The sequence below is a fragment of the Desmodus rotundus genome, chromosome X (genome assembly GCF_022682495.2).
Source record: "Desmodus rotundus isolate HL8 chromosome X, HLdesRot8A.1, whole genome shotgun sequence".
Classification (NCBI taxonomy): domain Eukaryota; kingdom Metazoa; phylum Chordata; class Mammalia; order Chiroptera; family Phyllostomidae; genus Desmodus; species Desmodus rotundus.
In genome coordinates, this window is record NC_071400.1 from 21,257,744 (window position 1) to 21,270,347 (window position 12,604).

A 12,604-nucleotide genomic window follows, 5' to 3' on the forward strand; every position below is an offset into this window, starting at 1 on the left:
TCTGTTAGAAGATAACATTTACAGAAGGCTACTTTGGTGAACAGAAAGGCCCCAAACTGGAGCTCACAGGCTGAATTCAGACCACAGACATGTTATTTATTTATATACACACAACATATGCATATACATACATATACACACATATATATACACATACACACATATACACATATATATGTGTGTGGGTATATGTGTGTGTGTGACATATACTCTGTCCAGAAGGTATCCAGCCATATAATATGAAAAAACAAAGACATTTATTGAAGAGGATACAAGATACAAGAAACAGTATACATACAACAATTAGGACAACGACACCTCAGTCCCCTTCAAAGTAGGCACCTTGGGACCTCACACAGTTCTCCCAATTGCCATCAGCTGCCCTATCATATGTTCCTAAATCTCATCTACTATATGAAGTCTCTGCCCTTTCAAAGGTGATTTTAGTTTTGGGAAAGGCCAGAAGTTGCAGGGCGCCAAATCTGGGCTGTGAAGGGACTGAGTCACCTGGGTGATTTGATGTTTTGTCAACAAACTGCATGAGACATGATGCATGAGTGGGTGCATGGTTGTGATGAAGCTGTCAGTCACCAGTCGCCCATAGCTGCAGCCTTCTGAATCATCTGAATAGTTTCCACAGAGCAATGCTCAAGCTTAATGCAAAATCTGATGCAGTTTCTTTGATGTACTTGCTCAGTCATTTTGAATGCAATGGCCACACAGTACACATGCTCACTCAATGGCAACTACCACCCCCACTGATTATTACAGTGAAGTCATCATTGTTCACACATGCTCATTCCAGTCCACTCTCCTTGTCTCCCAGGTTACATGGATGTCTCACAAAGCATTTTCATTATATTAACAATGGCTGGACTTTTTCCAGACAGACCTCATATATACACACAATAGAATATTATTCAGCCTTAAAAAGGAAAGAAATTCTGACACATGTGACAACATGAATGAACCTGGAGGGCATTATGCTAAGGAAAATAAGCCAGTCACAAAATGACAAATTATGATTCCACTTATATAAGCTACTCAGTATAGTCAAATTCATAGAAACAGAAAGCATAAGGTTGGGGGAATGGGGGAAATGGAGAGTTGTTTAATGCATACAGAATCCCAGGTTTGCAAGATGAAGAGAATTCTGGAGACTGGTTGTAGAGCAGTGTAAATGTACTTAACAAAACTGAACTTGAAATGGTTAAGATGGTAAATATTATATTATGCGTATTTTACCACAAATATCCATAATACCCAAAGCAATCTATAGATTCAATGCAATCCCTATCAAAATATCAATGATATATTTTACACGTGTAGAACAAATATTTCAAAAATGTATATGGAACCATAAGTGACCCTGAATAGCCTCAGCAATTTTGAGAAAGAAGAACAAAGTAGGAAGAATCACAATACCTGATATCAAACTATATTATAAGGCCACTGTATGCAAAACAGTCTGGTACTGGCATAAGAACAGACACATACATCAACGGAGCAGAATAGAGAGCCCAAAAATGAACTCATGTCAATACAGTCAGTTAATATTTTAAAAAGGGGGCAGGAACATAAAACGGAGTAAAAAGAGCCTTTTCAATATATGGTGTGGCAGATCTGGACAAGTACATGCAAAAAAAAAAAAAAAAAGAAAAGAAACTAGACCACCAACTTGCACCACACACCAAAATAAACTGAAAATGGATACAAAACTTAAATATAAGTTGTGACACCATAAAAGTCCTAGAGGAGAACATAGGCAGGAAAATCTCAGATATCCCATGCAGCAATATTTTCACCGATATGTCCCCTAGAGCAAGGGACATAAAGGAAAAAAAATAAACAAATGGCAATACATCAAATTAAAAAGCTTCTGCACAACCAAAGAAAACATCAACAAAATGGAAAGGGAACCAACCATATGGGAAAATTACTAGAGTAGTGTACATACCATTTGCCAATGATACCCTGGACATGGGTTTGATCTCCAAAATATATGAAAAAACTCACATGACTCCACTCCAGGAAGAATTACTTAATTCAATTAAAAAATGGGCAAATGACCTGAACAGACACTTCTACAAGGAGGACACACAGAGGGCCCAAAGTCACATGAAAAAATACTCAACGTCACTAGCCATCAGAGAGATGAAAATTAAAACCACAATGAGATACCACTTTACACTGGTGAGAATGGCCAACATAACCAAATCGACAAACAATAAGTTCTGGCAAGGTTGGTGAGAAAAGAGAACCCTAGTACACTGTTGGTGGGAATGCAGAAAGGTGCAGCTTCTATAGAAAACAGTATGGAATTTCCTCAGAAAACTAAAGATGGAACTGCCTTTCGATCCAGCGATCCCACTTCTGGGACTCTGCACTAAGAATCCTGAAACACCAATTCAAAAGATCCTATGTACCCCAATGTTCATACCAGTGTTATTTACAATAACCAAGTGCTGAAAACAGCCTAAGTGCCCACCAGTAAATGAGTGGATCAAAAAACTGTAGTACACTAAAACAATGGAATACTACACAGCAGAAAGAAAGGAAGAGCTCCTACCTTTCACAACAGCATGGATGGAACTGGAGAGCATTATGCTAAATAAGCCAGGTGGTGAAAGATAAATACCATATGATCTCACCTATTAGTGGAACCTAATCAACAAAACAAACAAGCAAGCAAAATACAACCAGAGACTTGGAAATAAAGAACAAACTGACAATCACTAGAGGGGCAGGGGCATGGGGGAGGGGTAATGGGGAAAGAAGAGGAAGGGGTAAGAAAAGGAACACAAATAGAGGACTCATGGGCACGGACAATGGAGGGATTGACTGTGGGAGTGGGTGGGGATGGGATAGGGGTGAGCAATGGGAAAAAGGCAGGACAACACTAACTGAACATCAACAAAAAATAAAAATAGAAAAGAATATATGCAAAAATAAAAATAAAGTACCTATGTTTCCCTGACAATATCTCCAATTCTGTTTATTGCTGTCTTTCCTTTAGACTTAGTTTGTAGAAAAAATTCTAGCGAGTTCCATTCTATGATTTTAGATTAAACTCATCAAGAAACTGCACCCTGCTATTACCAAAACACAAAACTCAAGGATCATTCATGGATGCCAAGACCTCTAGGTGAAAGGTTATTAGGTAATAGGATACACGCATGATGCTAGAATATAACCCTATGAACTACTTGCTAACTGGAAAGGGAGAAACCAACTTGTCTTTTACAATGGTGAGATGTACTGGATATCATCTCACCATGTAATCAAACTTGGCATCATTAACTGTGGGATAACCTACCATTATCTGCCTACTGGTGTGATGCAACATGAAGTTCTCTTACTAAAAATATTTACCATGAATATAATCAAGCCAATGGATATAATTTCTAGTTTACAGGAAATATAGGTGAAACATGATGAAACATTCTATAGGAAAGCTGGTCTGGTCTCATCAATAAAGGAAATTTGAATATGGGCTGGATGTTAGGTGTTAGGAACTGACTGTTAATTTCCTTATGTGTGATAATAGTATTGTTATTATGTAGGGGAATGTCCTCATTCATGGGAGATTCATAATGAAGTATTTAGGGGAATATCATGATGTCTGCAACTTCCTTTCAAATAGTTCAGCAAAAAAATGTGTGCGTGTGTATACACACATAAGTAGATAAAGCAAATATGGCCAAAATTTAATAGGCAGTTAATCCAAGTAGGTAGGTGTTCACTGTTCTATTCTTTCAACTTTTTTGCCGGTATGTTTGAAATTATTATAAGAAGTTGGGGAAAATTATAAAGGAAGATAAAAGCAAAGTTCTCTTTTTAAAGAGCCTATTAACAGACTGCCCATTCTACTCTCTCTGAATATTCTACTAGTAGTCTTATTTAATATCACAATCTTAAGTAATTAAAATAGGATAAAGCATTATAGGAAGAATAACAAAACAACGAAGTACAGATAGAAGACTGAAAGGTAATATGACAAAATGTTAAGTGATTATCTCTAGCTAGGGAGACTTAACGGATTTTTTCTCACTTATATATTTTCTCAGCATTTTATAGTGTATCTTTTACATTTAAAAAAAGCTTTAAAAAGTTATTTTAGGCAGCATCTTTAGAACATAAGCACTACAGAGACTATCATAAATAGACATTGCTGTGTTAGTACAAAACTGGCAAAAATACATATTGAAGAAATAAATTCACTGTGAATTTGAACAAACCAAAATGGTTATCTCAAATAATGTAATATCTTCTCTCATACATATAACCCCCAAACAGTAAGCAGAAATAAAGTCGACTGATAAGTTCTGGGCCTTTCATAGGTGACGAGGAGCTTCTTACCTTATTTTGTGGGTTACCAAGAATCTCACACAGTATAAGATGACAATTCACAATTTTATGGCTTTAAATAAAAAGTATTCTTTGCAAATTCTAGGAACTGAGTATAGAACAATAGGAAAGGAGTACTCACCCTCCACAGACCCTTGGTACCTTCTTGTTGGTATATATCAATGAAGCTGCCAATCATGCTGCCTTGGAACAAGCTTCCCTGAGCCTGCATTCGAATCTAAAATAAGAAGAGGTGAACAATCTGTTTTGACAGAGAAACCAAAATGACAAAGAAAAATCAGCCTGCTATTATTATGAACTTAATATCTTAAACTATATGCAGAAAGAATGTAATTTGTGTCAAAGTGTCTTGTAAAGATGATTTCTATCATGCTCCTCATACCTAAGTCTATCTTTTCTGGAGTTGAAAGAAAACTTGGGAAAAAGGAAGAATAAGTACTCAGTGAAGGTAGTAAACAATTCATCTAAAATATAATTAGTTTAGTGAAAAATTCAAACAGCCTACATATCCAAAAACCACAAGGGACTAGATGCATACATTTATGACATATCCAGTTAACGGAATACTATGCAGCCATAAAATTTTGCTGTAGAATAATATTTGACATTGAAAAATGCCAACAAGTAATTGCTGTATAGAAAAAAAAGCAGGCTGCAGGGCAGTAAGTATGGTATGTAATTTTTGTTAAAAACATGTAAACTTAAACCACATACACAACAAAGAGACTGGATGAATATATATACCCAAATGCTGACCGTGGTTTAAGTCTGAGCGATGAGGCTATCCATGAGCATTTTTCCCGTTTTTGTCTTTTTTCCTGCCTTCCACTTTTTTCCACATTGATCACGCATTGCTTATGTAATTATAAAAAGCAAAAATGCTTTAAAATATAATTTTATAGTGTAAGACATTAAACTGAGTTTTGTTTGGAAAAAAGCATAATACTGTGTTCTGCAAAGTGGCCTTTGAGAAGCACAAGAAAGGAGATATAGCACTTAAAAGCCATGTGAAATATTTGATACAATTTCCCACTGACTCTGCACATAGGGAATCACATTAGTCAATCACTAAATACTAGTGGCCCAAATGTAGCCCTGATTTTCATGAAGCAAAATTCTATGTTTCAATAAATGTCATGTAACAGCAACATGTTTTTATGTAGAATGTCAAATGCTACTACTAAGAGTTGAAATAAAAACCTAAACCAAATTAAATCAGAATAGAAACTATCACACAGACATACTGAGAACACAAATATCCTATGGTAAGTAGATTTCCTTTTTTTATTTAAATTATATTTTATTGTTTATACTATTATAGTTGTCCCAAGTTTTCCCTTTTGCCCCCTCTACCCTGGAACCGAATCATAGATTTCTTTAAGGAGATGATTCCTGAGCAGGGCTGGGACTCAGGTGAAGCAACAAGTGTGGCACTTCCCTCAGGCACAAAATGTAGGAGGAACATGCAAAATACCTCAGTAATCCAGATAAATAATACCTTAATGAAATATTTTTAAAAATCAAAATTAATGTACAAGAATACACAAAGAACCAAATATCAAATGATTGTAACTAAATACAGGATCCAACATGGTGGGATTAGGATGAGGCAAGTGAGATGAACTGTACAAAATACTGATATTTTGTTCATCAATTTTTTGCATTCATTTTAATTTTTGAAAACGATTACACAAAAATGTTATTTCTCTTGATTCCTGAGTTTTTTGGCATCTCCTTCCATTTTGTACCCAAGGAGAATACCTCGTCCTAGGCCTGGCCCCATTCCTGAGCAGTCTTGAAGGATGAATTCATGAGGAAAGGTGGGGAGGCACTGAGGCAGGAGGAGAACTACATGCACAAAGGCAAGGAAGCAACACGTAGTAAACCAGGCAAAGAGCTGTCCAAGGATAAGTAAAAGGACCAAAGAGCCCAACTGTGATTATAAATCCTATACTGGTATTGTCACAGTCTGATTGTGACTTGGGATCCTCTCACACATTTTATCATATATTTAGCGCCTATAATTAATCATATGTTTAAATAAGTTAATAAATAGAAAATGTTTGCCATTTAATAAGATAAAATAAGATGAAGATTGGTATTAAAATAAATGTTTCATTCTGTTTTGATAAAACCTGAAAGAAATCCAATTATATTTTAAAACCTCAGCACCACTAACCTATACTGTTCTGGTTCTGAATTCACAATATCCCAACAAAAGCCAAAATATAGCATTTTAAAGCGAAACCTCGCCCTTAATAGAAATATGGATAAGACAGGAAAAGACAAGAACAGTACAGATTTAAGGTACCTCAATTAGTTATTAAAAGAGGCTACTCCAAAAACTGCTTTTCGATTTATCCCTTTATTTGGTACCCCAGCTTACACCACAGGCCAACATACCATACTAAGCTGTGGAAGGCGTGGGGCATGTGCCTTGCTTTTGTAAAGTGGGGAAAGGACTATTATATATACAAGTTTACTCTCGGATCACTTTCAGAAAAGAATACAAATGGAAGTAGGGGATCTTGAAAATAATTTCCTTAAAATTGCATAGCCCTTGGAAAGGACTTATAAAGGCTTGCATATTCTAGTTGGAAGACCAATGGATTAGTGCAAATCTTAACAAATTGACTACTATTTACTGAGCACCTGCTACCTACCAAGTACAGCGATAGGCAATTTACATATATTATCTATAATCCTTGACAACCTTATGTGATAAATACTGAATTAATTTCATTTTACAAATGAGAAAACAGGCTTAAAGCAACTAAGCAATTTGCCCAAAGTTTTACAGCTGTCAAATGACAGGGTAGGGAATCTAAACCCAAATCCGACTCAAAACTCATGATCTTGTCACATCACACTGCATACATCCGACGCTACCAGACCTCCTTACCTTTAGTACATCGGTGGGATTGGCTATAGTGGAAGATATCACTCCTGACACTACCCCACAGATCATATTAATTAGAAGAGTTTCATCTGTAAAAAGGAGCGAAGAAAGAAAGAAAGAAATGTCTGCACATCTTAGGTACCAGTTTCTGAGAACAGAGCACTGACGTATCAGAGGAAGGGAACCCTAGTCAGAGACGTGACTGTAAAATGAAGCACAAAGCTTATGAAAAAACACAAATATTTCTAGACTCCAAATCAGTACGGCAACATATAAAAATTGTAATATATAAATCATTATTGTTTAAAAAAACTATTTCTAAAGGACACTGAAGCGTGTCCTCTTATTATCTGCTACCTGCTATTACTACACAAATTCAAACATGCTATTTACCCCTCAATCATTTCAAGTATCTAAAGAAAATTACTTTTTAAAGTCTTTTTCTGGAGAATCATCAAAAAAATCTCAGGACAGAATGTTAAAACATAAAATCTTTGTCTAATAGAAAAATTTCTAAGTATTAATTTTGACTGGCCTTAATATCTACTGGCCTCTAGTTATTTACAGGTTTCTGTAGTCAAATGTGAAAAACTAGTCATTTGGGACTACATCCCCTTGGCTGCCAAAAACAAAACAAAACAAAAAAAACCCAGAGCATATTGTTCTCAAGTTAAAATTCAATCTTTATTATGCCTCTTCACCGTGATGAGCCCACAAATAGAAACTACATAAATGCAAGCGAAGGATCTGTGAAAGGAAATTACTTCAGGATGCAAATCCTTCAGGATCCTCAAAAATGAAGCTCCAGAAAAAATTGATTTTGTAAAGTGATACAGAGAATACTGCTAACCAAAAGGTTCTCCAGCTGTTCCCAACCATGTTAACAGCCACAGGCCTGCGATAAAATAACCATTTAATACAGCATCAGGCTAGCACTGTTGCGGCAGCAAATAGAGGGACATATAGTACTAAATGTGGATGACGTGGCCCCAGGTACATCGGAATCTACAATATAATAGCATAAAATTACTCCACCTAACAAAAGCTTGTCAAAATCAGCAGCTAGAGCCCTGACTGGTGTGGCTCAGCGGGTTGGGCATTGTCCCGTAAATCAAAAGGTCACCAGTTTGATGCTGGGTCAGGGCACAGGTCAGGGCATGTGCCTTGGCTGCAGGCCAGGTCCCCAGTTGGGGGGGTGAGAGAGGCCACTGATCGATGATTCACACATCGATGTTTCTCTCCCTCCCTTCCCCTTTCTCTAAAAATAAATAAAACCTTTTTAAAAATATCAGCAGCTAGAAAAGTCCTTATCGTTAAAGTCCTCTTGTTGTTGAGGACACCATTAATTTTTTTGACAAGCTTATTCCATGTTCCCTCTCTCATGACCAGTAGCCATTTTTCTTGTTTGATAGGAAAAGGGGCAAACTTGAAGAGCAGATCCCTCTAACATATTATCACCTCTGCAAGGATTAAGCCCAAGTCAGTATAAGCTCACCTCACTTTATCATTGCAAAGACTGTCACCCATTCTCAGGCATCCCATAACGAGCACTGTTCACTAAGCATGATTTCAATAATTTCTTTGAATATTACCCCAAAAGAGAATAAGGAGTCCATACTGACCTTCTAAACGTTCTACAAATAATCTCTTCAAGCTTTGGTAAATGCCAATCTTAATGGTGCCATATGACGCCTGCCTTAGTAAAGCAGGAGCAATTCTGGGGAAAAAAAATTTAAAAAGAAAAAAAATCAATTATTCTCAACATGCACTTGTAAATTATATAGCTCTAGACAGCCTGCTCATTTCCATTACCTACCTCATTCCACCCGACAACACCGAAATACACATTTTTTTCAAGCACCCATGAAACATTCACCAGAAGAGCGTATCTGGGTCATGAAACAAACCAAATTTTTAACAACAAATTTTTAAAAACTGAAATCATATAGAGTATGTTCTCTAACCATAATGTAATTAAACTAAAAATCAAGAAGGAAAATCCTTAAACATTTTGAAATTAAACAACACACGTCTAAACAATCCATGGATCATAGGAAGTCTCAAAAGAAATGTCAAAAATACATAGAACTGAATGAAAATGAAACATTCAACCTATTAAAATATGTGGGATGCAGCCAAAGCAGTGCTGTGAGAGAAATTTATAACACAAAATGCTTACATTAGAAAAGAGGAAAAGTCTCAAATCAATAATCTAATTTCCTACCTCAAGAAATTATAAAAAGAGCAAAATAAACACAAACCAAGCAGAAGGGAAGAAATAATAAAAAGTACAAATTAATAAGATTAAAACAGGAAAATAGAGGGAAAAATAAATGAATCAAAATGTCAGCTCTTTTTGGAAAAAAGTCAATAAACTTGGTAAACCTCTAATGAAGAGAAGACATAAGTCATCGATATCAGGAGTGAGACGGGGAATAAACAGCACTACCAACCCTGCAGCCATTAAAAGGGTAGCAAGGGAACGCTAGAAAAAAGCGCATGCTCTTAAATTCAACAACTTAGACAAAATGGGCTGAATCCTTAAAAACCACAAACTACCAAAACTGAATCAAGATGAAACAGACAGTCTGAATAGTCTCATAATCATTAAACATGTTTCATTCATAATTTAAGGTTCCAAAAAGGAAATCTCCAGGCCCAGATAATTTCACTGAGGAATTCTACCTGACATGTAAAGAACTAACACCAATTTTATACAATCTCTTCCAGAAAACAGAAGACGGAATGCTTCCCAACTCATTTCGTGAGGCTAGTATGACTCTGATACCAAAACCAGATCCAAACAGTACTAAAAAAGGAGAAGTATAGGCCAGTATCTCTCATAAACTTAGATGCAAAATTCCTTGACAAAATAGTAGCAAATTGAATCCGGCAATATAAAAAAAGAAGTATACACCCATTACGCACCTCATTCATAGGTGTTTTTTTTTTTTAAATCAACCTTACTTCCTATCACTTGCAGATACATCTTCCATCCTTTCAAGAAAGTACCAGAGCCAAGATTTTACACTATTTAGTTCTGCTTATAAACTGGAGACATTCTCACTCGTACATACTTTGAGATTCTTCAGTTACAGGACTATAGTTACAGGACTATATTTTGGTAGTTATGGGAATTATAAACATAACCTTGTGATTATCCATGCTGATAAAAGAATATGGATGTATTATTTGATTTTTTTCCCCAAGAAAATTGTCTTTGAAATTCAGCCTAACATAGATTAGTAATAAAATTGACGTCCACTCTCTGAGGGACAAACTGGTACCATAGATGCAGGAGTGGCCTGGGAAACTGGCAGCAGATAAACAACAAACTAGACAACAAACCACAAACTTATGGCTAATCAAAAGTTGACCAAAAACACAAAAGATGAGTCTCCCTCTCTCTCATTCTGTATTTTTGTTTAAACTGCCAGAGTATTATTTCTTTAAAAATGAAAAATTTTAAAGAAGTCAGTATCTGGCAACTCAAGAAAAATACCACAGAAAAATACACAGTTAAATGTTGTTGCTATTCAGTGTCTATCAGTGACTCTTGAGAAAACAGGAGAAAGCCAATACTGCAATGGACTATCCATTTTATTTATTTTTTTAAAGATTTTATTTATTTATTTTTGGAGAGAGGTGAAGGAAAGGAGAAAGAGAGGGAGAGAAACGTCAGTGTGTGGTTGCCTCTTGCATGCCCTCTCCTGGGGACCAGGCCTGCAACCCAGGCATGTGCTCTGACTGGGAATACAACCAGCAACCCTTTGGTTTGTAGGCCTGTGCTCTATCCACTGAGCCACACCAGCCAGGGCTGGGCTATCCATTTTAAAATGCATCACTAATGGCCTTGGCTGGTGTGGCTCAGTGGATTGAGTGCTGGCCTGTGAACCAAAGGATCGCCAGTTCGATTCCCAGTCTATAGCACATGCCTAAGGTTGCAAGCCAGGTCCCCAGTAGGGGGCATGCAAGAGGCAACCACACATTGATGTTTCTCTCCCTCTTTCTCCCTTCCTTCCCCTGTGTCTAAAAAATAAATAAATATTTTTTTATTAATGCCCACAAACCAGGCATATGCCCTGGACTGGGAATTGAACCAGCAATCCTTTGGTTCACAGGCTGGCGTTCAGTCCACTGAGCCACACCAGCCGGGGCTAAAATCTTTTTTAAAAAATAAAGTAAAATAAAATGCATCACTAGTGGCTGCACACACTTATAAATGGACTCAAAATCTAAAAGCTCAAGGCTTTAAAATAAGCAAGTGAAATACAAACTGGCACATCAATATTAAATTACAAGTTGAAATGGTGAATATGAATGGCACAAACTATCAGACAGCTGAAATACATGGCTTCTTTTAGAAATATTTCTATTCATGACGTAAGGAAAGAATTCAATCTTACCCTGAATACAGAGCCAATACACCTTCTTCTTTATAGATGCGGAACAAGGCATGAAACATTCCTCGGTATTTTATCTCTTTGAAGCGGGCATCGATGCTTTGGCCTTGAACTTGTAGTCGTGTTTTAGTTAGGTCCACAGGAAAAGTTCCTATGAAGGAACACACTCATTTATAAGTTTTTCCAAGGAGCCACAGTTAAAAGTTGGTCAAATGTATGTCAAGGACAATTTTTGAAACATAAGACAAAGTCCTTTTTATAACACATAGAAGAACACTAGAATACCACTGTCAGAAGACAAAGAGCTGTATACAGTAAAGCAAAATATACTACTGTATTCTATCTGGTCAGCAGGATTTGACCCACAGTATAATTGAAACTATGATATAATAAAGTACTTTAAGATGGTCCTTATATACTGTAAATGAAAAATAATTTAAATGTTGTTTTAAAGTAAAAAAAAAAAAAAGATTAGTGGACTGGAATCACTTATTTAGTTTAGGAAGAAAAAATTTGGAAGATGAAAAAACACAATCTAAAAATATTCCAAAATTCCAATCAAATAAAGAAAAATCTGTTTTGATTGTGATAGTCAATTTGCTTGTAATATGAGCAGAAGTTTGAGAAGAAGTTTGGATACTTATACTAAAAATGTTACAAACAATTTATCATAAAGGAAAGGCCATTAGTACAGGGATAGAGCAGAAACCCCTATCGTAATTAACTCCCTCTGTATTTCCATGTACATTACTTAAGCCTAGCAAATTAACAAATCATTAAACTATCAAAAATCTTCCTAAGTTTGACTTTTCTTAACTTCACTTTGCATACCATTAGTGTACTTTCTCAAAAAATGTCCTTTGATGGCTTTGAGACAATAGTTTTTAAAACAAATAAGGCCTTTCTTTGTACTTTTTCTCTAGCGGTCACCAAA

The 12,604-nt window shown here is 36.1% G+C and overlaps 1 protein-coding gene across 3 annotated transcripts in view; it reads right to left on the reverse strand.

The window, feature by feature from the left end:
• Positions 1-12,604, reverse strand: part of SLC25A14 (solute carrier family 25 member 14) — a 55,019-nt gene that overhangs the window by 12,654 nt on the left and 29,761 nt on the right. For all 3 annotated transcript variants that reach the window (XM_053917589.2, XM_045201042.3, XM_053917591.1), the window contains exons 4-7: positions 11,674-11,821; positions 8,890-8,984; positions 7,271-7,356; positions 4,490-4,585 (exon numbers count right to left, since the gene is read on the reverse strand). In XM_053917589.2, coding sequence (XP_053773564.1) covers positions 4,490-4,585; positions 7,271-7,356; positions 8,890-8,984; positions 11,674-11,821 — 425 coding nt within the window. The remainder of the gene's footprint in view (positions 1-4,489; positions 4,586-7,270; positions 7,357-8,889; positions 8,985-11,673; positions 11,822-12,604) is intronic.